The following is a 27,443-nucleotide window of genomic DNA, read 5'->3' on the forward strand; positions in this document are numbered from 1 at the left end:
GGTAAATTCAGCCTAACAGTATTGGTTTATTTGATAATAGAAGATTTATTTTACAATTAATTTTATAATAGCAGTAACTGGGATGTCTCGACATATCATTTGAATACTTGTCAGAAAACTATAAAAGTGTCAGTGATAGTTGTGATAAGAAGGCACTAGGGCTGTGCGATATGACCAAAATCTCATATCCCGATATAAGACATCTATCGTCCCGATAACGATATAAACCACAAAAATGTAACATTTTCTGTAAATTCTGTGAATCTCGGGCAGCTCGACTTGCGGGAAGTGTTTCCAGCTGCGCGTCATGTAGCTGGAGTCGAGTGTTTTAACCGATGCATGAAACTCTACATTTTTAGAAATAAGTTGTAACGGCCGCCGTTTTCTTTGTGAGTATTTATTACACGGCGTGCTGCGGGGAAAAGCCTGTTCTAACGTTTGAGTCTAAGGTTTATTTTTTTAGCACCTGGCGGCTCTTTTTTACTTCTCATCCGTAAATAATCTGCTCTTTCACGTGATTCAGTTTATTTCGAAAAGTCTCAACAGGATCTTGAGCTTTATTGTGAAAGGTTTATGTGGAACATAAACAAGCGGACACGCGATGCTGTTACCGTCGTTGTTGCTAACCACAACGCATAAAAACAGGCGCTTGTCCGTCCGTAGTGTGGTTATATAAAATATAAGAGAAAGAGAGAACTTTAAGAAATTAATATAGCCACTACTGTGACCATCAAAACGATGAAAAAATATTGCAGTAAACAGTTTATTTTGCGACACCACGAAACAAACGATAGCGTAAAATGAAACGATAGACGTTTTTATATCGTCATCCGATATATATCGTTATATCGAACAGCCCTAGAAGGCACTATTAGTATTATGAGTATCCTGGATCTTAATGGGTCAACCCAACCTAGACATGTGACTAATGTTAATGGCATAATACATAATCAATCAATAATTAATCCGTTTCCGAAGCAACCGCACCCCGAGGCTGTTCTAAGGGGCTCATTGTAATGGCCCCTGTGCAACTGTAGCGAGAGCTTGGACTTGTACCCGGTAGGCATTGGACTTTACCAGGGGTGCCCTTTGGTACAGATCGTGCTAATAATGTTTAGAAGCGCGATCAGGTAGCCAGGCAGAAATGCTCAAAAGGTGTAAACAGCAGCCTGTCAGTAAATTAGTTATGGAGACAATTTCTTGGAACAGCCAAGATAGAGGGTGCTGGTTTTAGAGGTGTTAGAAGTCTCTGCATTTTGCCGACCGTGTGGTCTAGTTTGCTTCACTGACTGATAACCTCCAGCTTGCACTGAGCTGGTTCAAAGTGGCATGAGTGACAGTTGGCACCTCCAATCCAGAGGCGTTTGGTTTCAATGAAAGAAGCCTGGGTTGCTTTGCTGGATCCAAGGCGAAGGAAGTTGGGATTTTGTTGACAAGTAGAGGAAAGGTAATGAGGGAGATTGACAAACTGGAGTGACAATTTACTGACTGATCTACCTCCCCAGTCTAACCTTTGCCTGGATTTCAACATCTTGCTCTGCTTTAATCTGGAATCTGGGCTGCTGAGACTGCTGAATAAGTGGCAGAAAACTAATTAATGATGGGTGGATTAATCAATTAACGTATCAGTGGACCGTTTTTGGAAGTGTTTTGCATCTAAAGTTTTTGAGACAAAATCAAGGTGGAGTGAGCAAGTATCTTTGAAGGATTAGTTAGATGTGCATAGCAAGCACAGAAAGAACAGCGAGGGATACAGTGCGTACTTCTTTTATTTAAAAAAACAACAAAAAAAAATCTTCCTACATTTAATGATAGCTATCTGCCTGTCAGTCACGTAAAGGGATTGCTGTGCTCTAGAGAATTACACCTTTACACGCACGCACATGTACAAACACATCAACACATCAAGGTTCACGTAAGGATAGGCCAGGAGCGAGGGGAGGAGCGAAAAAGAGATTGAGGGAACGACAGGCAGGGGGTGGGAAATGGATAAGAGATTAATTGAGAGAATGGTGACTGAAAGATGGATAGATAGGGAGAGGAGGAGGAGAAGTGAGGTGTGTTTGTGTGTGCGTGAGTGAGAATTGGACCCATATAGCTAGGAGTAAGAGGGGAGCCATCTAGAGAGTGAAGAAGAGGTAGAAACAGAGAACGGGAGGCTCATAATGAGAGAAAGGTATTGAAATGTGAACCTCTGATTAAGTTTGACATTTAAGATGACATATTTTGCATGCTGTTACCCCATTACAAATGAGTCCTACACTGTGGTAGAGTGGGTCTGCAACTGAGTCTACTTGTGTGTGATTTGCTTGGCAGGAAAGAATTGGGCCCCTGCTACACAGCAGACGAAGAGAGAATGTGTGTGTAAGTAAAGATTCTGGCATTGATTAGGGACCTGGTAGTCAGCTGAAAGCTTTTAGTCTTAAAATGGCAGGTGGACTCTGTCTCGCGGTGGTTTTATGTTGTCCTCCTCTTTCTCCCTATTTCTGTTTGACTCTCGAACCCCCCTCCCTACTTTCAATTAGACTCCTGCCTCTGCAAAATCAATTCCCAGCTGTTACTGGTTCTCCCGAAAAAAGAAATCCTCTCCTTGGCCAACTTTCTCTCCCTTATCCCCGTGTTTCTCGAAGAGGCCAGACACGCCCGCCCTCCCATCCAGGACGCGAACAGAGCGCAGCGCAGCATCGTGCGCTCGCGACCATTTCCTATTATTGCTCCGCCGCTCTAAACAGGCTCGGTTTCACGGGGACTGATCTGTTTCGTCTCAGTGGGTACTAAACCGTTTACTTGCACGCTTTCATTAATATTGTCTTCACCTGCTTTCATTCACTGGCACATAACCTAAAGCTACAAGGCACTGCAGCGTGACTGCCATTTTGTGCATCGGTGGACTTCCTAGAAGAAATAATTGTCTAAATAAATGACTGCTGAGTGATACAAGACATTCGTGAGAGCCTTAACAAATGCAGCAACATTTTTTGAACATAAAATTGAAGCGATTAACATATTTTATTTTTCTTGTATTCTTTTATTTAAGAAGTTAGAGTTGCTCTTTTGGGCAGTAGCACATCATGATAAGGTGATCATGTTATTTTCAATTTTTTACTGAAAGAAAAAACATTTCTACACTGACACAAAGTGGCAGTTTTAAAAAGGAAATTTCTGAAATGTTGACTTAGTGTGAACCCTTGCTGCGTAATGGACCCGAAAGTGAGCACGTCTTTAAAACCACCCATGTGTGATGCATACATGAGCCATACCGGATCCAGTCTCAGATATGAAGCTGGAAATGCAAGTGTCTGATAGCCACAAGATGTATGAATAGTCCAGCAGCTCTAATGAGGAAGCTCAGAGGACCCTGCTCTCACATTTCTGCAAAGTCAGTCATTGTCTGTGGTTTTCTCAGCTAAACTTCCACACACAGACTCAGACCAAGATATTTGGGAGGCGATTGTTTTGCTAAATTAGTCAAAATAAACCTGAGTTCAAATTGCGGCTTGCAGAATTGTTTTAAACCCCATAGTCATTATATTGCAGGCTGTACGAGGGGTGCCCAGCGGGAAGCCTGACCTGTAGCATGACTCGATCTTCAGTGTTCAAAATAGGCCCGAAATGTGGTAGAATCTCTTTAAAGCATTCAGTAATGAGTTTGCTTTTGTGGGTATGCAGTGACTTTGAAGGATGATAAAAGGTGGTTTATGAAATATACCTATGAAGTGATGATAAACACTGATTTTCCACATGCAGAATGTGAACTTGTTTTGGACATCACAGGAAGCTTTATATTCAAATCATCTACTGTTTTTTTTTTTTTATATGTGTGTGTGTGTGTGTGTGTGTGTGTGTTGGGGGGGGGGGGGGTGTCTTGTTAGTATGTGGAGCTTATCTGCTCCTTGCCTCTTTCCTTTTTCTCTCCTCCTATTCTCCCTTTCTTTGCTCCTGTCTATCCATTTCCCAAGACAATCAGCATTTTTTCCTTCTTAAAAGAAGAAAACACATTTGTGTTCCCGTCTAAAACCTCTCATCCCCTCCAAACGTCTACGCTCCTTCCTTTTACTTCCCTTTCACAGTGCCAGGATTCTTATTCCAATTAAAAGTCCTTACCCACCATCTCCCTCGTGCGTTTCTTTCTCCCTGGCTCGTACCTCTCCTTCATGTGCACCTTACTTACCCGTAAGTTGTTCTATCTTTTCCAAATCTCACAAAGTTCCAGTAAATCAGAAGAGAGGAACAGAGATGGCACCGCGAGAAGAAAGCGAGGACAGATAATGAGGAGCAGGAGAGATAGGGACAAAGAGGGGGAGAGGATGACACGAAGAGCCAGAAAGCAGCGCATCAAGAAAGAGAAAGAAAAGCCAGAGAGAAGTCTGTCTTTGTAATAAGACCTTGCCTTTAGCTTTATTTCTTCATATGTTGCACATTAATCCTTTGTTTATGAAAGATGGAGATGCCAGCTACAGCTGTCCCACGGGGAGGGAGAGAGCACAGATATCTGGAGGCAGCAGGGATATGTGGATGTGTTGAGATTCGGTATCAAACCCATCCATTACCGTGACTCAATAATATGCATTTAGAGAATTAGCTTGGAGTCACTGTGTAAAATGGTTGAGATGTACTCGTAATCTGTTTTCCTCCATTAGAGAGATCTAACTTTGTTCTCTGAATGACAAAGGCCTCTTTTGATTTCTTATGAGTCGCATGAAAATTCATTGCCAGGCTGGCGGTGCACTAAGATGCCGTAAACATGATGTGGTTGAAATGGAGTAAGATATTGTTTATATAACCTAATTAAAGCAACATGTGTTAGACCCCTACAAAACGCATGACAAACGACAGGAGTGACCTCCGTTGTCGTTCGTAGCGTTAAAACAAGCTGATTAATTTGTTCTTTTTGTGACAAAGATTGTATGAATGACCAAATTAATTGCTGACAATTAATCACTGGAGTAAGTGAACAAGCAGAATTGACAAACCTTTGTTGATTACAGCCCCTCAAATATGAGGGTTTGTTGCAGATATCTTTGGATTTTTGACTGATGAGAAGGCAAAACAAGAAATTTGAACACGTCAGCTCTGATTCTGGAAAAGTCTTCTTGTAAATAACTGACGTAAAAGCAAATGCTGTTTAGCGTGCATGCGAGCGCTTGGTTGAAAATACCTGCTGGTTTGAGTTTGAACTGCTCGAATACGATGAAATTTTTGAAGTTGATTTATAGCGCTTCTCTGGAAAACACGAGCGAGCCACACAAAGAAACGCTGAGATGTAGCAAAAGAGTAAGTTTCACAACAAAGTTCCCCAACATGGTCCTCCGTCTGCCACATGCGTCTGAAACTTACCATACTCCTGTTGCTGCGTCTTTCAGCAGTTGTCGTTGGATGATTATTGGCAATTTTAGATAAAAGCCTCACTGGTGTTGGGACTAATTGTAGTTGATGGAAATGATTAGCTGTCACATTTATCTTTGCTGAGGTATTGAGGCCAGTGTGGTGTATAAGGGCTAATTGTAGCTAGTAGCAGTAGTTGTTATGCGGTATGTTGTGGTGGGTTGTACCTAATTGTAGTTGATAGTAATGGTTCCAGTCTGTGTATACAGCCTGGAGCAGACAAAAGCTCTGCTGCGACATTGAGAGACACACACACACACACATATATACAGATGCTTACACCCAAAAAACACACAGTCGGGCCTTTAAAGACACACCTCTGCTTCCTGCCCGCATCCAATAAAAGTGGCACTGAAGTATGCATAAGACCAAATGATTCCAGCATAAATAAATAAAGGCTACAGAATAATTCCTTCTACTTGCTGCTGTGTTAATGCAAGAATTGTCATCACCGGTGAACTTACTAAGTCACCAGTCGGATGGATCATACAGGGCATACGGAAACATAGTTTAGGTCAGTCAGTGCTTCTTAGGTCGGGGTTTCAGCTTCATTGCTTTACCACAACGATCTGTAGTTTTCCACTGTGTGTGTGTGTGTGTGTGTAAATGATGAATTCTGACTGGGTGTGGTCGACATCAGATGAGATTTTCCCCTGCTCCCTGCACTCACTCACACTCTCCCGCTCCCTCTCTTTCCCTACACACACACACACACACACACACACACACACACACACACACACACACACACACACACGCACAGGGCGAGTGCCAGGGCTGGTCTAGGCGTGGGCCCTTGCAGACATAAATGCTTTATTTTAATAGTTGTATGGCAGAGAGAGAGAGTGGGAGAAAAAAGGCAAATACTACAAAGGCCACGGAGAGATTGGATTCAACAAAAACAGCACCCCTCTCTCATTTTCTGTTTTGCTCTCCTCTCTATCTCTGTTTATTAAGTATTTTCTAATCCTCTAGATAACAACAGAACGCTGCCCAAATATGGGTATTGTCACTGTGCATCATCACCCGATTATGGATATTCAAACGTATTCTCATATTTTCTTTAGCAGTGTGTGTGTGTGTGTGTGTGTGTGTGTGTGTGTGTGTGTGTGTGTCAGTTCTCTCACGCTTTAACTGTTTGCAGGTTGCTATCAGTAAATAACAACAAGCTTTTGTCTCTCACAGATGCTCACAGGGTGGTGCACATGCTTTCTGGGTTTATCATCAAATAATGCATTACTCACACATAAAACCCTCAAAGACAACCAGTGTCTTCCCCCCTCATATTGCATTGATCTAAAAGTGATCAGTTTTGGCGTCAATCAGGCGTCGGTTGGGTTTGACTTTGTTTATGACCAAAAGAAATGGGTGTACGGGCTCTCCGGGTTGACTGTGCACCCCCGAATATAAACCGAATGACCACAAATAAACACAGATGCGCGCGTATGCGCACGCACGCACACACTTGTGCAAGGAAGACAAAAAAAAGAGCAAAAAAACAAAACGCACGCAGCATCTCCCTGTCACGACTGTTGTGAACGCTACAACCACAATTGTTCCCCTTTTGAACAAAAGAAAGATTATGGTTTAACATAAAACACATGTTTGGTTATTTGATGGATTTGTACAGTGATTATAAGGGAAGGAGGGGAGGGGGGGAGGGCAGGAACAGAAAGAAAACATTTAATGATGGAATTACTTAAGTTATTGTTGCAATTATTCTTGCATGTGAAAGAGGGCAACACAGAATAAAAAAATGACTTGGCACTTCATTTCTTTGATATTTGTGTTTTACACAAGGATGCGCAAGCAGGAAAAAGGTGAAAGGTCGAGAGAGAGAAAGAGGATGAGTGGGGCGGGACAAAAGCAAAATGTGACATGGGGGGAAAAAAGTAGGCAATCAAAAGAGGAAACCGAAGAAGGTGATGCAGATAAAAGTGTGAGAGACAGTGAGAAATGAGAAAATGAGAATTTGCAAGCCAGAAAATGAATGAAAGGTTAAAAAAACAACCAAAAAAAGCAAAAAACTAGAGGAGCAAAATGGGAAGGAGAAATTTGGAGCGCTTGAGGGAATGAATTGGAGTCTGCCGTCTCCCTCATCCATCTTTCTGATATGGGGCGTTCGGTTTGATGTGGTTGTGCGTTGGCCATTCTCCCCGTCTCCTCTCCTTCATCTGTCTCCCCCGTTTCTCTCCGTGCCTCACCCTCCTCCCCCCTCGCTGTCTCTCCCGTCTCTCTGATATGGTTTGGGTTCTTGATGTGGTCACGTGTTGGAAGATTCTCACGGATGGTTTCCATAACGATAAAAAGATTCACTCCCCAGTTGGGTTGAAAAAGGAAAAAAAAAAAAAGTTGTTCAATGGGTGCTTTTTTTTGGTGGGGGGGTGGCCGTCACATTTCAGCAAGTACCCGCCCTCCAAAAAAAAAAAAAATCCTGAAAAAGAAAAAAAAAATCTCTCGCAGCTGAGATGTTTCTGATTTGTTGCGCCTGTTTTTCTTTGACGAGGTTTGTGGTCGAGGATTGTCGCAGATTTTGGTGTTCAAAGAAGTCTGTAAATTAAATCAAAGCTATTTTGCGCACATACTGTACATCATTGTCAGATAATTGTATTTGTGTGCATGTGTGGCGTTATATGCAGAATATTACTGGAGTTTGAAAGGCTCTGTATCTTTTAGTGTCTCGAGGGAAGTCAGCTTGCTGTTTTTTATCCCCAAGCTCCTTCTTCTTCCTCCCTTAATACATGGTAACAAATCATAATTTTCTTTTTCTTCTATTTTTATGTTTGTAGAAATGGTGAGGAAGAAGAATCCCCCTATCCGAAGTGTGGGAGGCGAGGAGGAAGAGGAAGAAGAAGGGAAGAGGCCAGCGGGAGAAGAGGAAGAAGAAGGCGAGGAGGAAGGGAGAGTGGGAGCAGAGGCCGAACGAATAAACCGACCCTCCGAGCCGGAATCCTCCGAGCGGGTCAGAGGAGATGAGGAGCAGCAGGAGGAGGAGGAGGGGGGAGAGAGCGAGTGCATTTCCTCGTCTGTCTCTCCCTCGTCTGTTGGCGATCGCTACGGTAATGAGGAGCGAGGGGGGAGGAGAGGAGGAGGCAGGGGAAGGGCAAAGCAAGGAGGAGCAGCGCTGACGGACAGGCCGGAGAGCCAGTCGGAGCCTGAGGACGGGGACAGAGCGGTAGAAGAAGGGGAGAGAAGCGACAGAGAAAGGGGGGAGGCAGATCATCTCACCCCTCCTCTCCTCTCTGCCCCGCACCTCCTCCCAAGACAGGAAGGAGGGGAGGAGACCACGACCGATACCCCTCCGCTTTCCTCCAGCCCCTCTCCTAAACTCCAGGACTTCAAGTGCAATGTGTGTGGCTACGGTTACTATGGCAACGACCCGGCTGACCTGGTGAAGCACTTTCGGAAGTATCACCTGGGCCTGCACAACCGCACACGGCAGGATGCTGCTCTGGACACACACATCCTGGCACTCCACAACATGGCTCCCCAACACACACCTATTGGTAACTTCAGCTTTCTCTGTCCAGCGCTTATTATAGAAATGAGTTTATAATGGAGAATGAAATGTATGACCCTAAAGACCTGGACAGTCATAGCAAATATGAACCAGTACAGGAGAAAACTGCCAAAAATACATATGAGTTCATCTATTTTATATATATATACATATATATACTTTGAACTTGTCTTCCAGTAAGGACATAGCAGTTACTTAGAAAAACAGCATGTTGATTCTGAGTCTAGTTTTCCTTCTTCCCAGATGTCAGGCTAGTTCTCACATTTTTTTTGCCTCAAGCAGCTTGAGCCCTCTTTGTTTATCTGTTTCTACCAGTCTGACCCCTTCTTGCATTTCTCATGTCAGACATACAGGCGGGACAAGGGCAGAGGAGCCAAGCCAAAGACTTGGGGAAGACAAGACCAGAGATACAGAGTCAGCAGCATAGGACAGTTATGATGAATGGCACATATGACGTACAGGTAAGTCCTGGGTGTGAAATACTCATAAAAGTGTTTAAAATACTCCATACTTTAATAACTGAATATATTTAAAAAAAAAAAAAAAAACTATGTGCTGTAGTAGCCCTTTTAAGGAATTTTAAAAGGGGTTAAAAATAAAATAAAATAAAAACCTCCTCAGTCCCACAGAAAGCCTTAATTTTTGGAGCTGATTGGCTTTCATAAAAGTCAGTGTGGTATTCCAAAGTACTATTTTTCTTGAAGTTTGCCAATTTTGGTATCTGTGGCCCATTTTCCACAGTATGTTCTCAGATTTGGTGACTCTCATCCTGCCAGCATGCCAGACTGCAAAAGGCATTTCTTTTCCCATTAATTTAGAGCTTCCGCTCAAAGTACCAGGAAATTTAACTCCCAAGGATTTTTCTCTCACGCCATCCAGACATGCTTCAGACGGTTGACTGTCTATATTTCCAACCCTTGAAATGTCGTGTGTGTGCGATCAAAAAATGTTAAGTGCTGCAAGCCTCACCCAGAAATTTCTGTACCTATTGAAAAGTATTAATCTCCCGGGGAGTTTTTTTTTCTTTTCTTTTGTTCAGGGGTAAAATAATTTCCCCACAGTAGAAATTGTTAACTGTTAATAGCCCCTGGAGTTAGTTCCTGCAGCGTGGAAGCTCTCATAAGCCGTTTTTCCACCACAGGAACTTTTCCCAGGGTCTAGAAACTTTTGGAGGGACTCAATATATTTCCATTTGTCAAGTAGCCTAACTGCAGCGTTTTGTCTCATCTCACAGTCATTTGAGATGGTTTTTTACTTCAAGGTATTCCGCAGAATTTGTTGAGTATTGCTTGTAAATACCACATTGTAACTCGGGCCTTCATGTCTGATTCAGAGCGCAAGAACGAGAGAGGGAATGAGAGAGACTGAGCAGTTGTGGTCAAGCATGCTAGAAAGTGAATGTGAACAAACCCGTGAATCAGACAAACCAAACTTTATTTTCTGGTTGTTTCTCAGTGGTTGCGTTCTGAAGTAGTGATAAACAGGCTTATATTGTTTCACAACCCTACGGGAAGGTGCGTGGTTAGATTTTTTTTATAACCAAAAGGGAGGCTTCAGCCTGTCCGCCGTGGATGCTCTGTCTGTGTGTGTATGTGCACGGAAAAGAGGCACGATGGAACGTCATCTAAACTTTTTCAGACATCCCACACGTTAAAACAGCTAAAGTGATGGGCCTGGTCTTTTCTTTACCGCAGTGGAAATGTAGAGAAACAATGACAAGGATCAGGGTGTGAGCTCCACACAAAGAAATAGTAAAGAAACATGTATTTCTGATGTGTATTTCCTGTTAGGCTTATAATAATGCTGTTATTACACACGTACAAATGATGTTATTTAAATATACTTTTATTTTGCACATGCCACGTATTTATGCGGCTCAGGTATAAATCCAGTAAACTTTATGTAGTGTGAGAAAAATGTGAAAGTGGCCACGTTGACATCATCTGAAACTTTTTAAAGTTGTTGTTGTATTTCTTTTCCACGTGGGTTACCTTGGAAACAGATTTTTTTTAAGATAACAAACACAAGTTGACGCACTTATGCCTCGACTAGAACTGGTGTTAGAGATTATGGCAGGGCTCCGGCACATTTGATATAATCTTATAATTAATTATACAACAATTTTCTTTTATTTTGTGGTAAAACAGTAACATCAGAAATATGCACTTATGGATGCAATGCAGTCTCAGTCTTGTTTGCATATGTTTAATGCGCATCACTGTGTGCACCAACATGCACTAGTAAAACTGGCGTAAAGTTCTAAAAGAAAACTCAAAAATGTTGCATTCATTTCATTTACATCAAAGTTCCAGTTATTAAATTTGTATGTCATAATAACTCGAAGAAGTGCGACATACTGTATATGAAACATTTTATGTAATCATAGTTAGAAACTTTGATCCAATACAAGTAACACTGATTTAGTTAACAGTTCGCTGTAATCACAGTTGTAATAAATCTGCAAAGTTAGGCTCATAACTGAATGGAATAATTTATTGGGTAGAGCAATCTGCAACTGATTTGTAACATAGGGTGTGCCTTATTTGGACAGGGAGGCATTGTGCTGCAAGTTATAAAATTTTATAGACTGACAGATGGATAGACACAGAAAGGGAGACAACCGGGGCACCTGGCAGACAAGTCGTGCATATGGGGGTATGCATAGTCAAGCGTACGTGCGCGCGCACGCACAAAAGCCATAGTGTCGACTTCCCAAATCTTTTGCAGGGAATGCGTGCATAGACAAATGCTCGCATGTGCACCATATGCATGATTATAGCTGTTAAATAATTCAATAAAATCAATGCTCATCCCCATATTGAGGTCTCATTTTATAAAACTAGGTGAATGAAGGGGATGCTGCAAACTTGCAGTTGCAACTAAAAATTCCTTCTACGAGGTGTATGTCGTAGATATACTAGGACGCTGTACTCAAACTTCTAATCATAAATAATCAAAAAACATTTTTAAAAAAAGAGATGTGTTTTGTACCTGACATCAACAGATTGAACAGAACAGAACCGAATCAATCGGAGGATAAAAGTAGTTTTCAATAATTTTGTTCTTTGTGTTACCAGGCGTCCATAATCAGTGAAATCAGCAGCGCCAGTATTGATTTGCGGTGCATGTTAGTACTGAACATTAAAGCCTCAGACTAACTGCTCATGTGTCTGCTATTTTTACCTCAAGAGCTACGAAGTTTAAATGAGATCTTAAATCAGATCAGTGATATCTAATCACCTATCAGTTTAGCAGTATTTTCAGTAATAACCTACAGGTTCGCTTGGAAAAAATTTTTTAATCGTCAAATGTTTACAATATGCTGTAAATATAAGCTCATTTTTGGCAATAACTGTCAAGGATTAGGATTTCGAGTATTCATGAACTGTGATGTTTTTGTGTGAAAGATTTAGTGGGATGATTCAACAAACGTGCATGTGTGTGTCAAGAATAGTGAAGGAGTTTAGTTTCATTTAAACCAGCAGCCTGTAATGATCTAAAGTCACGTAATGGACACAGTAATACACATACGCGTGCAGACACACACACACACATACGCACACCGAATCAGAAATAGAAAATCCAGTGGGCTTAAGTCGTCATTATGAAGAAAAAGTGAAAGTATATATATACTTAAAAAAAAAAAAACGAATGAAAGGGGTCTCTATTCTCTCCATCCCTCACTCACTTTTTCTCCCTCTCCTGCCCACGTTTGGAAAATTCCATGTTGTCATTTGCTAAGACAAGATTCCATGTCAACCAATGAGATTCCAGACCCCCCCCAAAAAAGTCATAGTGGAGAAAAGGGAGAAGGAATGAGTGAGAGTGCTCGAGATGGAGGAGGAAAGGAGAGAAGGTAGTGACAGAGGCAGACGGAGAACCAGTAGTTATAATCGGCTGTTAGGGAGTGTAATGAAACAGCTGTCAGACATATTTGGCTGTCTTCTTCTCTCCTGCTTCTCCATTTGTCTCACTTATCAAGTCTTTGTCTCTCCTTCACCTTCTCCTCTGCTCTGCCCTCTTTCTTTGATTTGTCTTTCTTAGTCTCTATTACTTTATCTAATCCATTTTTCCAACTTCTCAATTTGCTTCCCGGCTCTCTTTCGCCTCTTTCTTTTTCTGCAGCTCTGTTCTTCAACTTACAATTTTTTCTTTCATCTTGTCCCATTCGCCCTTTGCCTCTTTTCTTTCACTCTGTCCCTGTCTCATATTCTCGGTCATGTCTTCCTGCACATTCTGCCTGGTGAAATTACTTGATGCTTTGCTCTTTGCTAATTGTCTGGGCAGGGTCTGTTGGATGAGATAATTGTTGAATTTCTGTCGTGAGATCACGTACAGTAATGACTCTCATTTAGACTTTAACATTTATTTTCTTTAGCTGAGTTGACGTATACCATCTCACGCTTAATTCTTTGTACAAATATTACTTTTTCCACCCTTTTTGGCAAAATGATTGCCTTACTGTCACTCTTGTTGTTTATGAAAAGAGGAAAGTTCAGATTTTCAGCTGTCCTATGAACTGATTGTAGTTTCTTTAAAAAACAAACAAACAAACACACAGAGAGAAAAAAATCTTTTACACCTTTCATCTTCAAAAATGTCCTTGTACCATCATAAAAAAAACTACAAATTTCCCTTTATCTTAACTTCACTCCCACTTTTAATCCCAATACAGTTTAACCATAAGCATAAAACTAGGCAAATAAATAATTTAAATAGTTTTGCGTGTCTTAAAAACTAATTTCTGTGTTAGATTTTGGGAAAAAATCCCAAACAACAGACAGTATTTGTATAACATAGACACAAACTTGTATCTCTTGTTATTTTAAAAAAAATCCAAGTATGAAAAATATCTAAACATATAGAACCTGTCAAACTCACACAAAAACCCCCCGCATGCTAGCAATCCATTATACTAGGAAACATGACATAAAAGCTGAACAGAACATTCCCCGCTAATCTGTTCTTGACACCAATTGACGTAACTGCCATGCTGCACATTCGCTGATTCTGAGATCTAATTCCTAGTATTGAAACGAAAAACAAGAGCATTGCATCTGTTTGGCGTTCTGTTATCTATGGAGCTTTGCATCTTTGCTCATGTCACATGCAGCATGCAGCTCTGTTACCACACTGCCCATAGTTATCTTAAAACCTCAGATTTAGAGACAAATCTATATTGTACAGTAGGGAGTCCATTGCCACTGTATGGCATGCCAGATTGCCTCATTACTATCATAACGATGAGCACAGTGTAATCACGTACTGTCTAGAGGCTAACTTAATAAAAAAAAAACAGTGCCAGGTTGCTGACTTAGTTATATAAAACCTTGGCCTCGACCCTAAACACTACAGTAGAGCCTAGTAGTTTTGTTATTGGTTGGTTAGTTAGACTTAGAGTTGCCTTTTAATTGTCTACAGTTACATACGGAAAATGATGGATTATGTTCATTGTGGGTTTGAGTAGCTAAGGCATAATTATCCTGCACAGCTCTACGATCGGTGGCTTGTGCCATGTGTCCTTTAAATATCTGCTGCTTAGGAACACAAAAATAACTGCCTTGTATCTAATTTATTTCATGTTTGTCTGTTTGAAGGAAAAGGCAGTATAACCAGTCATTGTCTTTTTTTTTTCCCTTCTCTGAATCCTGTAAAGTACTTTAATAAATGTAAAGTTAGCATTAACTTTAACTATTTAAAGAATTATAAAGAAATTCCCGCATTGCTCTTTATTTCACAAGATTAAGAGTCTGATATGTAGTTATTCATTTGCAGCAGCAATTTTAGGAAATGCAGACATCTGGAAATGGAAAATGGACAATAAATAAAAACATCTTTTATTTGCATGAAGCAATAACAAGCAAGCAGACTGCCTCTTAATCAAACTGTTTATGTATTAAATATATATTTTTATTCCTTCTTTATTGTCTTTTTCTTTTCTGCCTATCAACAGGTGACGTTGGGTGGCACGCTCATTGGAATCGGTCGGAAGACCTCGGATTGCCAAGGAAACACAAAGTACTTTCGCTGCAAATTCTGCAACTTCACGTACATGGGCAGTAATTCCTTGGAACTTGAACAACATTTCCTTTCCTCGCACCCAAACAAAGTCAAAACACCGCCAACCACACCCCTGCTGACCACAAATAACCTGGCAACGCACGACAACCAGCTGAAGGGACGGAGTCAAGCCTTAGACGGGGCCGAACGAGTTGCGGTGCGCGCAGAGGACGACTCTTTGGTCGGGTACTTCATCCCAGTTAGGTCTTGTTCGGATTCATCGGGCTGGGTGGGGGAGGTTGGTCGAGGCGCCGTGCAGACGTATTATTGGTGTAAATCCTGCAGCTGGAGTTGCGAGTGGTCGGGGGGTTCTGCAAGGCTTTTAGAGCACTATGAGCAAAGACACAAAATGAACACCGGTGGTACTACGAGCCCCAACAACTCTAATCCTGGTGGGATCGACAGAGAGCGAGAAAGAGGAGGAAGGAGAGATGGAGGAGAGAGAGACCAAATGGTATCAAAAGGCCGCAAAGATCAGCCATCCAACCTCTCCAGCACCAGCCAAGGTAATGAAGATGTATTGGAACGTGGCAGTAAGATGATGTTCGTTACTGCTGGTAGATTGTATCTGCTTAAAGCGAAGATAAATGATCGCCCTCAATAAATGAGTCTTCTATTATTGTTTGTGGTGCTTGTCACCTCATGTTTGTTTGCCTTGATTATCATAATAGAAATTATACGTGATAATATTTGAATTTCTGCCCAGGTTTTATTTACTTTTGTTCTGCTTTTTGCTCCTAGGAGACCCAAACAGCAGTGATTCAGAAGCAGTTGTGACCAGTTATAACTGTCAGTTGTGTGATTTCCGGTACTCCATGGCCCACAGTGCGGATGTGATCGTAGTAGCACCATTACTACTGCACTACCAACATAACCACTCCATCCACCGCTGCAGCATTCAACACTGCATGTATTGTCCACAGGGTCTCTGTCAGCCACAAAAACACCTAGGGGAGGTGAGATAAATAAAATATTGAAATATTTATTTGCTTGTTTTGCTGCCTGCTTGTTAATTAGAAGGAAAAAAAGAGCTGTTTTGCAAGCAAAGGAAAAATAAAATGTAATATAGGAACAAGTGTAAAGTTAATTGTTCCAATTTCCTGCCTAGTTAAAATTCCCTTGCTTTCCTCAGTCTACCCACGCATTCTCCCCTCCCTCCTTTTGTGCCAGCTGCCAGCAGTTCTGTTGCAGCTGTTAAAAATGCAAAAAGGATGGTTAACATCCAAAATTGAGGGTGGCATCATTTACTTAATAATGCACATTCATACTGGTACTGCTGGCTTCCACTTCTTTATTAGATTCATAGAAAATACACGGCTACGCCACAGCATCAAAACGAGATTCTTCTTATATCGGCAGTAATCAGTAAAGAATTTGAAGGTTCAAACCACTTTTGCTCTTACCTTTTTTTCTAATTTGTTTCAACAGGTATCCCACCCATTCGCTTGTCGGAAGCCCACCTGCCCCAAATGCTGTTCAAAGTTCCCTCAACTCGCCAAACAGCAGGACGCCATTGGTTCAAAACCTGCTGTCACCACCTCACCCAGCGTGACTCCTCCTAATCCTAGAGGCGACCACAGTGGGATTTCTGGTTCTACTTTTCACCCCTCAAACCCCGCCCATCCTGTTGTCACACAAGGTATTTGGAGGCATATGTTATTTATATATATATATAACATTTATCGGAAGCCTGATTCTGGAGCTTTTCCAGCATGACCCTAAATTCTTCGCTTCTTGCTTCTGATTGGTCCCGCTTTCCTGTCGTAGGCGTCACCCACTTGTGTGACCAGTGTGCATTTGCTACCACTGACATTGACGTGTTGCTGCAACACTATGAAAGCTGCCACAACCTGATCAACCTAAAGGGGGCTCCCCCACATGTCAAAGCTGAGGAAGAAGCTGCGGGAGACAAGGAAGGAGGGCGAGGAGGCGCAGGAGAGAGGGAGTACTCATGTACAAAGTGTCACTTCATTACAGAAGTGGAAGAAGAGATTTTTAGACACTACAGGTGAGATTGCATGGTCATTATAATTGTGTTATTTAATAGGATGTATTTTCTTCCCCCTGCCTAATAAGCTAATAAGCTAACAGTGCCCCAGTTGATCCCGGGAGGAGACACAAATCCCTTTGGGGTCATGGTAGGGGGGGCATCTGACTTAAAAGAAATCTGCCAATTCAATCAAACATGCAGAGCTACCCCCTGTGGCCCTTGTAAATAAGAGAGCAGCCAAAGGTAGCTTCTTGATGATGTTTTTTTACATTATGTAGTGTTTTTTTCTGCAAGGGTTGAGCCATTCAGTTTTCCATCTTTTTCAAAAATCTGTGCTTTTTTTTTGCCGTGCATGCAGTCAGTTAACTTTTTAAGACATAGAATCTCATACAGATCGAGTATTTACTTTGATTGAATTCATCATGGGGAAAAAAAAGGCAAGAATCTGAAAAATTTTGTTCAAGTTAGGTGCAAATTCCTGTGCTTTGTTTCAGACCCCTGCGATTCTTCCTTCTTACACTCACTTATCAAGTAAATGTTCAGTGAGAGGAAAAAAAGAAAGAAAATTGTACGCTTAAGTTACTCGCAGACACCATGTTGACATTCTCACCTGGAAGCTGCACAGATATGATCACATATTTATAGCCCGTGTTGCAGATTTTCAAACTGATATTACACACACCCGTCTGTGATGAAGTCCATGAGTCGAATATCTATGAAAGCACCATGTTGTGGCTTATGGGCTGTTTTCTCGAGGGGCAAAAGGCTTTGGCCTTACGTTCACATTAAAGTTACTCCATGTCGTACATTGCTGGAGATTAGATGACTTAAGACGCATTCCTCTTTAAATGCACCTTGGATGCCTGTGAAGCCAAAACCCCAATATTGCAACAAGCTTTACAGTCTTTGACATTTCACCCACGTCTGCTCACTGTCTGAAAGTGAGTGGTCAGAAAGGTCCTATTGAGTTTGTCTTGCACTACGTGAAAAAATAAAGTAACAAGGTCTTAATCAAAAAATGAAATCTAGGTTTCAAAAATATTACATTTGTCTCACACTGACAAGTGCAAGAAGGATTTAAGTTTCCCTGAAGGTGGGAATTTTCTCTTTTTATTTGCACAGGTAAATGTATACACTAAATTTATATGTATATTTTCTAAAAAATACCAAAAACTCACTTTTACAGGCTGTAGAGGCTAGACTGGACTCCAGAGCCAATCCTGTCTTCTAGATTCAGATTTAGTGACAGAAAAAGATGAAAGGATGAGTTGGGGTGGGGTGGGGTGGGAAAAAGGGGAGTGGCGTGGGAAAGCTGGGCCCAAAGACACAAAAAACTGGAGATAGTTGTGTGGAGATTTGCAGTTACTAATCTACACTACTGATCGGAATGTTTTATTATATGTTGTCACTTGGCATTGGTATCTAAATCAGGCTAAATTATCAAAGAACAAAGTATCGATAAGCTGTGATTGTTTCTGCTGTCAGGGTTTTAAAACAATATGCTGCACTTTCTTTATTCCCATGAAGAATGGAGATCCTCCTCTCTGAGCCTGTGTGCCTGGGGCAGAGGCAGCTGTCACTCCCTTTAACTGCAGCACCATGCAGCACACACAGGCACAGGGCCTCAAACTCTTTTTAAATGTGGTTGCTCCTCACGAGAAGTGATGCCAAAGACAATTTCTTTCCATGCGAGGGCAGAAACACAAGCAATATGCGAAGATATTAAATGCAGAGGAATTCACAGTTTTCGTCTGCCTAGCTGTTAGTTTTTCTGTCGTTGCCTCAGGTATGTTATGGATACTCAGTGTGTGAGCGTAGAGCCCACACACTGAGATAACTTAATTACACGAAATTGGATTGATGATAAAGCGCACCCTGTGTGTTAAGCTACGGATGGATTCATAAATTCAAGCGCAAATGTTCACAGGAGTATCTGAACGGTTCTCAGTTAGGGTTTTAGAGCACGCACATCGGGAGCACATTCAGAGATGAGCCTTTCCTCAGTCAAAAACAATGCTGTCGCAGTTTGCGGCTCGAGAACTTTTCTCTTTTGACAGCCTGATGAGAACAGCAGATGGCAAGGACCGAAAGACGGGAAGGGAAGAAAGAAGGTTAGAAGAAGGAATGTAAGAGGGAAGGTGAATGAAATACAGAAAGAGAAATTCAGAGAGAAGGGTGACAAAGCAGAGTTTGCAGGGGATTTAACAGTTCATTCACGTCCTTAACAAAATCTAAGCCCTGAATCTTGGAGCTCAAATCAAATAAAAGTGAAATAAAGCCAGAAAGTTTCATGCTGCATCTAAAAACAACCATTTTTTTTTTTTAAATCTGAAGGCCAAGTCTTAGAAAACAAAAAGCAGCATGTAATTATAGGGTGTTCAGATCAAAGGATGCTGCTGTGTAATGCGAAAAAGATTGTCAGCTGAGGGAAGCCAATCAATCCATAAGTTTTATAGATAAACTCTCACCTAGCTGCTAATATACACCTTAAGTACAATCTGATGGCTGACAGTGGTCATGTTAAAATTACACCCATAGCAGCCAGTCACACAGGTTCTTTACCCACATATCAGATATATATGTATTGGTCCGGGTAGAGCCAGTCACAGTAAAAAGGATTTTGTCCACAAATGGGGAGCCAACCAATGGTAAAGCCGCAGTGGACTACACTCACCGGTCATTTTTATTAGTTACACCTTGCTAGTACCACTTTGGACTTCCTTTTGCCTTTAAAACAGCCTAAATTCCGGTGTGGAAACATTCCTCAGTCGACTGCACATCCTGTGATCCGAATCTCCTCTTTCAACACATCCCAAAGAAGCCATTTGAGTAGAGAAGATTTATTGTAATTTTCAAGTTTGAGAGGATTTGAGCATTGATACGATGGGTTATCCTGCTCAAAGGAGCCATCAGAAGATGGGTACACTGTGGTTATAACGTGATGGCCAGCCTGAACCATTGCTACAAGAGCCATGCTTTCCATCCGAATGTTGCAGTAGAAATTGAAACTCATCAGACGAGGCAACATTTTTCCAATTTTCTCTTGTCCAATTTTGGTAAGCCCAGGTGAATTGTCACCTAGGTCACCTGCTTTTAGCCTGCAGGAGTGCATTCAGAGATGCTCTTCTGTATACCTTGGTTGTAACAAGTGGTTATTTGAGTTACTTTTGCCTTCCTATCATTTTGAAGCAGTCTGGCATTTTCACCTACAGCACTGCCACTGATGGGATATTTTACATTTTTTCAGACCACTCTCTGTAAACCCTAGAGATGGTTGTGTGGGAAAGTCCCTGCAGATCAGCAGTTTCTGAAATACTCAGACTAGCCTATGTGTCTCAACAACCGTGCCACATTTAGACACTCTTAAATCACCTTCCTTCCCCATTTTTGTTCCGTTTGAACTTGATCATTGGCTGATTAGACATTTGCATAAACAAGCAGTTGAACAGCTGAACCTAATGAAGTGGCTAGTGAGTCTACAAAACACAAATTGTGCTTCCGGATGCTGCAGAGTGCATTGCTATAATAAGATATTTGGAGAAAAAAAGAGACTTTTTTCCCACTGTCTCGCTGTTTCTTACCCTACTGATGGAACAATGCTGCCATCCTAAAGGAGTCAGAAATCGGAATTTCAGAGTTCCAAGTCAGAATTTGAATCTGGAACTCAGACTGAGGGGCCCCAGTAAGTAAGAGTTAACAATCCAAGATGGCGGCATTGAGCGTAAACATTAGCAAAACTATAAAACTTTGAATCTGTGCTGGCTCTGTTGTGTATTAACTCACTATAACTCCCCAAATTAGCCACATGCACAGCACTGGTCAGGCTCAGTCCACGGATTCACAGTGCCAGATTTATCAAAACAAGCTTTAGGACATGATTCTAGTGCAAACTAGAAACTGTTTATTACAAATGGATAAATTATTATTAAAATACAGATAGAGGAAGCATATTTTTTATGTCTGCTTCAACATTTCCCGTAGGAAAGTAGTGTTAACAGTGACAGACCCAGTAAATGATGAAATCAGTAGGTATGCCAGTCCACGTGTGGATGCTGATGATAAATCAAGGCTGCTGTGTCGTTCAGCATCTGGAGACATAAGTCTAATGGACACACTATATGCTTTTTCATTCACACGTTCTCACAGATTTCTGCAAATATTTCAGCCTCTGTGATCTGCTAGAGGTGCAGACCTTTTATATATTCTTCAACAGCTAATAAAGGGAGAAAGAGAATATGAGGCAGGATGATGAATAAGATAAGTTTATGTCAGAAGTATATATTTATTTCTGTATTTTCACTTGCTGTTGTATAGAAATCATGCATCAGACGTACAAGACAGCAAAGAGGAATACATAGAGTATTCTGAGAGGTTATATATCGGGACGTATTGTAAATGTTTGTGTGGGTCTGGATCTGCAATATCTTCTCATTGTTTTCAAATTCACGCCTTAAATGTTTTGTTTTTGTTTTTTCCTGGATGAGGAAATATTATGGTAGGGTTCAAAGCAGAAACCAGAGGATGCGAGTCGCAAAATGGAGAAAAATGACTCTGGATATGCTTTTTTTCCCCTGTTTTCAGTGACTTTTGGTCCGTGTTTATTGTCTGCTATTGTAAAACCCTCACTCTGCTGTAATATGCAGCGATAATAACCTACTGGTGGGAAAAGCCTAAAAGAATAAAACAGGCAGTGTTGGGAAAAGCGGTGTTTTCTTATGACATATGAGTGAAGCAATTAAGCAAGTGTAATTTTGGATTTAAGTGAATTATGTGGTAAATGACGATATTGACAAAGGAATATGAATAACTACAAGATACCAATTGTTAAACTGTGGCCTACCATCATTAATAAATATACCAGCAAAACAATTACATAATCCAAGTGCAGACAAAATGAACAGCTTCATTATTCTGTGAAACATTTATTCATGTGTTGGTATATCTGTCTGTGACAGCTGCGGGGCAAACCGAGCCTGCCAAGGTCCACTGTAAACAACACACAAGTTCTTGTTCTAGATGGTTTAATGCTTTGCTTGTTGGCCTGCACAAGAAGCATCACGGCTGTTGTGTGTGCCAGGAAAAAATCTTGACGCTGTGTATCAGATATATCGCTGGTCGCCCTCGCCAGCAGGAAATGAAGGTGGTTTATTGATGGGCGATCCAGTACATGTCATTCAGATTCATTTATGGTCCTCACGATTTTGAAGTAATTCACTGTGATTTAGTGGGGCACTGAGTCACTTTGTTGGCCTCGAGCTCTGTGAAACTCTACCTGAGTGTTTGGGGGAATTTAGGCAGGGGCAAATGCACTTTAGATTTAGTCAGTACAGGGGGTGGATTTTCTTCAAACTGTGAGTGATGAAAATCCTATTGGAATTAATTGTATTTACATTTTAGAGCAATAGATTCAAACATGAACTGACTTTCTTGTTGCCAGTAACAAAACTAGTTACTTAAGTCTTTCCTCTTACGTTCAGCCTTATTAGTGTTACTTTGACTTCACTGTGACTCATGCACGGTGAAGATAACCACTGATGACGGGATCTCCTTTTCAAAAATGTCATGGTCCTGGGCCATGTGGGCCCAGTATTCTTAGTTTCTTATATTTTTGTATTTCGTTCCTTATTTAGGCCATGTTTCCTAAGTTGTCCTGTTGTGTTGTTCCTTATTTGACTTCCCCTTGTGACTTTTATCCCCTGTGTGCCCCTCTATGTATCTGTGAGCCCTCATCTCCCCTCCTTGTTTCATTTCCATGTTTCCCCAGCCCACTATGCCCGCGCTCTCTCTCTCCTCCTGTTTGCACCTGTGTACTTCCTGTTTTACTTTGACAGTCTCCCGTCAGTGTTGTTCACTCCTGCCATGTCTTGTTATGTTTATCTGTGTCAGCTGTGTTCCCATGTGTGGCCACTTCCCCTGATCATCCCTCTTGTGTATTTAGTCTCTGTGTTTCATGTAGTCTGTGTCGCGTCGTCTGTGTTACGACCCCCTGTGTTCCGGATCTCCAGCCATAACTTTTCCTTAGTTTATGTCCAGTTTAGGTTTCTGTTTGAACTATTACTCTTATGCTGCCCTCACTCTGTTTTGTTCCTTTCATCAGCCAGAATAAAAGGCTCGCTTTTGTTTAACTCCACTCCTGCATCCTCGCTTGTGTTCGCTCCTGGGTCCACCACACACATTTCCGCACGGTCTGCCTCCGCAGACCGTGACAAAAAAAGTCACGTCTCCGATGTGACTTGCAATGCATTTGTTCAGAGAAGGTTTGAGCAACTCAAGAATAAACTGCTTATTTTTGCAATTAGCAGTATTACTTTATGGTTAACATAAAAGCAAACAATATGTACTAGTGTGTATTTTAATGCTGAATATTTTGTTCCTTCTGAAGGTCCGTTTTGTATTCATGAGTAATTTACACACTGCTCTTTTCTCTCGGCAGGCGTGTCCACGCGTGTTGTCGCTGTCGACGTTGCGACTTCACGGCTCCAGATTCATCAGCCCTCCTCGACCATTTCAACTCAGCTCACTGTCACGACTCCTCTCCCTCGTTAGGCTCATTCACGACAACCTCCTTGCCCACCTCACTGACTCCTTCCCTAACACTCTTGGCCAATGGCTGCTCAGCGCCTTCTACTTTAGCCATTAAAGAAGAGAGCAAAGGGGATATCCGCCTCCTCTACTCCCTGGCGCCGCCTGAGGGACGGTTGGCCGAAGGTGGCAGAGAAGAGGCAGGCGGGCTGGTAAAAAGTGAGGGTGTTGAGGAGAAAGAAAGAGAACGGGAAAAGGGCTGGGTTCTTGGTGAGACAAGAGGACTGGGGGAAAGAGGGGGTGAGCAGGCCCACGGCTTACTTTGGGTGCCTAAGGAGCGAATGGGACCTGAAAGAGGTGCAGGAAGTGGGAGCCCATCTCTTTTCACCTCCCCACTGTCGCTGTCTTTTGTCCCAGCCAATCACGAAGTCTCACAGCAGAAAAGAGGCGTGGCCTCACCTAGCATGGTTTACCTGGGAGACACCAAGTCATTTTTGGGAGATACAAAGTCCTTTTTGGCAGATGCCAAGTATGGAGGAGGGAGACCAGGATCAACCGCTTCAGGTGGGGCTGGAGCTGGCGAGAAGCAGAGCCAGATGACCCCCCAGCAGTACACAGGAGGAGGAAGTACTGGTGGTGGTGGCGGAGGTGGCGGAGGACAGGAAGGGAAAGGAGGAGCCAATAAAGAGGAATCCCAGTCCTTGCTAAGGGTAAGGTGGAACATGCAAAAACCCCCTGCTTTTCATCTCATTCTAATGAGATGAAAATCCTTCTTCTTTGTCTCATTTACACCCTGACTTTTGCGTGTAGCTCTCTGAATGGGAGCCTTTGTAGCTAGGCCTCTGTAGCCAGATCCTGCCTGCTGAGAAGCCTTAGTTATCAGGGACCTTCTATTAATACACTTTCATCTTAAACTCATCTTTCCTTTCACTCAGATGTGAGGATTAGATCTCATGCATTGAGCCCATACACTGTAATCTTTTATTCTTCCATCATATTTTGAGGGCTTAAGCAGATTTGGGTTGGCTAGCAGAGTGTGTACCCAAATGCTTGCGTGTGTTCATATCTGTCCCTGTGCATATGATTCCATGACATCATTTCCTTTCCCATAGGCGGCATTCATCTTCTTTAAAAAAATTGAACTCACAACGGTGAGAAAACCACCCGCTGCTATGGAAACGGGGAGGAAAACTGACAGTTCCCATGGCTACCACGTGTCAGTCAGCTCCCTCACCCTACTTTGTGGACCACAATGCTTTTGACTTCACAGTGATGTCATTGACTGGCAGTAACAAACTGTGGTTTGCCTGCACCACAGAGCTTATTGGCTATGATCACATTAGATCAGAATAGACTGAACTTTCTCTCTCTCTCTGTATATATATATAAGTATGAGTTAGTGTGTGTGTGTACGAGTGTGTGTGGTGTCAGGGTTTGACTTGGGGCTGCGTAAATAGTAGTATTGAGTGTTAAAGTTGTGTTCTTAGTGTGTGTACGGATATGCTGCTGTGTGATTCGAGTCCATGGGCCCTTTGTAGGACTTGGGGTTTGGCCTTTTGGATGTGTGTGAATGTGTGTTTGTCTGTGTGAGGTGTTGGCAGTAACTTGGCAGGCTGGGCAGGGTGGGGCAGCAAGAGGTTTACTCATTATCGTGGGTGGGGCTGTGTGTCTCTGTGAGAGAGTGGGAGGCTAAGACTGAAAGAAGGAGGCACAGATAGAGAGAACATGCGTGCATGCGTGAGAGAGAACAGTGGAAGATTAAGATAAAAAGACGTAGACGGGAAAAGTCAGACGGAGATAAGAGTATAACAAATCACTCACCCCTTTCTATTGCTTGCTCTTTATGGAAAGAGCAGCTAGTCAAGAAAATCTTTTCAAAATTATAAATGTACAGAACAAAAGGAGACTGGTCAATACAGATTTGTAAATTTGGCGAGCACGTTTTTCACTTTCACTCTCACTCAGTGTTATTCTTAACAGTCTGACAGTTTGACATGTATGCTTATTTTAGATATTCACTAATATTATGAAATGTTTTTGCAGAGTCAAATATTCACATTTGAGGCTTTTTAAATCATCATCGTTCCATCAGGATGAATATTATCTCTTTTTTCCATTATTGTATACACATTTCCTCCAAAGCTATGGATATAAACCATTCATCCATTCATTTAGAGGGGGGTCCACTCTGGACCCTGTGACTGCAGGGCCATCACTGAGAGACACACAACCATTCACATTCACATTCAGAGGAGGGCATTGTGGTGGAACAGTGGTTAGCACTGTTGCCCCACAGTAAGAAGATCTTGGGTTTGAATCCACCATCTCGCTAGGGCCTTTCTGTCGAGAGTTTCCATGTTCTCCCCGCGTCTGCATCGGTTCTCTTCAAGTACTCTGGCTTTAGAGACGTGCAGTTAGTGGGACTATGTTAACTGGTGATTCTAAATTACTCAGAGGTGTGAATGTGAGCGTGAATTGTTGTCTGTCTCTAGATGTAAACCAGTAGTTCTCAAACTGTGGGGGTGATGTCGCTCGTGGCGAATAGAGTCGCTGCTGTGGATGTGAGGCAGATAAAGTGCTTAAAGCTCTGTATGGGCAAATGTGGCCTGTGGCTTAAAGTGCGTTAAGTGGTCAGTAAGACCAGAAAAGAGCTGTATAAATGTCAGTCCATTTCCAGGCCTGAAAACGTCTGCGAACCGCTCACTTAAAAAACGATTTGGCTGCTTCAGGTTTGCAATGGCCGATCCATCAGCAGGCCAGTAAGGGTAGCAGCTCATTTTAAATATCTTCTATGTTTTGTGAAGACCAAGTTTCGTATGAGCCATCTCTGACTGTTCCATTTGCATCTGTGCTGCCTATGAGAGCCTAAAGAAAAGAGCAGATGTTTACATAAACAGACAAAGACCCAGAGTGAATCTTTGAAGATGAAAACAACTAAAAAAAGAATAAAAGGAGATGAGAAACAAGCAGTTTATTAGAGACGAAGCTGAACACGACTTGTTGCTTAAGTAGCTTCATAAGGTATGGCCTTTTCTTCTTCCTCTTCTCACTGCACAGTATTTATTCTCAGTTTCCATGGCTTGCACTGACACACACAAACATAAATATGCCCGGCACACATAGACACATGGGCTGGAGTTGACTCATCACTGGGCGGGGTGAGGGAGGGGCACTAATGCAAAAAAAAAAAAAAAAGAATCAGAAATAGCTTTGAACACACACAAAAACAAACTTTTGGTGTAATTTAAATGTGGCATGTGGACTCAAGAGGGCAGAGTCTGTTAAAAATCCATCCAAAATCCAAATAGTTCAAGAGGAGGCGGAAGGCAGTGATGGAGGGATGCAGGGAGTGATTTAGTAGGGAGGAAGTATATGATTAAAACCCGGCAAATATGGAAACAAATGGCCAGTCATATTTCATCCCAACCTGTGTGCGTTTGTGAGAGTGTGTGCATGTGGTTCTGTGGTTTTTGTATGTTTCCCTCATCCTTACTTGTTCTTTCTACTGTCCGCTGCATCGATCTGTCTTCCTCCTCCTTTTTCCTCTCGTTCTTTTTCTTTCATTTCCCTTCTTTTCCTCAAAGGACAACTCGCCCAATACGCGGGGATCGACACACACCTCACGCACACAAAAGCCATCAGACGTGCACAAACGCTCCCACGCAGGTGTGCACTCACACATACACATAAAGAACCCACAGTTCTTAGTATTCCGGTTTTGTGAGGCTTTTTGCTCGGTGGAGGGGAGAGAATATTTTCTTTTGAAAGCCCTGATCTATAATTGCCGCACAGCATTGCCTTGTTGAGACATTGGCCCACTATTGGCTTTGTTTTCATAGTGATTTATTACATTGAAGACATTTTCTCAGTCTGAAATGTTATTTTCTAGCTGTTTTACTGACTGTATGAGACAAGGATAGAAAGCGAATGAGGTTTAGAGATGAAATTAAGCTAAAAGCTCGGTTG

The 27,443-nt window shown here is 42.0% G+C and overlaps 1 protein-coding gene across 1 annotated transcript in view; it reads left to right on the top strand.

The window, feature by feature from the left end:
- trps1 (trichorhinophalangeal syndrome I) overlaps positions 1–27,443 on the top strand; it is a 120,598-nt gene that overhangs the window by 41,291 nt on the left and 51,864 nt on the right. The window contains exons 3-9 of the mRNA XM_085445874.1: positions 8,175–8,891; positions 9,251–9,366; positions 14,859–15,471; positions 15,707–15,921; positions 16,394–16,604; positions 16,733–16,973; positions 23,389–24,187. Of these exons, the coding sequence (XP_085302000.1) occupies positions 8,175–8,891; positions 9,251–9,366; positions 14,859–15,471; positions 15,707–15,921; positions 16,394–16,604; positions 16,733–16,973; positions 23,389–24,187 (2,912 nt within the window). The remainder of the gene's footprint in view (positions 1–8,174; positions 8,892–9,250; positions 9,367–14,858; positions 15,472–15,706; positions 15,922–16,393; positions 16,605–16,732; positions 16,974–23,388; positions 24,188–27,443) is intronic.

The sequence above is a fragment of the Copadichromis virginalis genome, linkage group LG22 (genome assembly GCF_057382275.1).
Source record: "Copadichromis virginalis isolate Kocher_CV1m ecotype Utaka linkage group LG22, C_Virginalis_male_GT1.1, whole genome shotgun sequence".
Classification (NCBI taxonomy): domain Eukaryota; kingdom Metazoa; phylum Chordata; class Actinopteri; order Cichliformes; family Cichlidae; genus Copadichromis; species Copadichromis virginalis.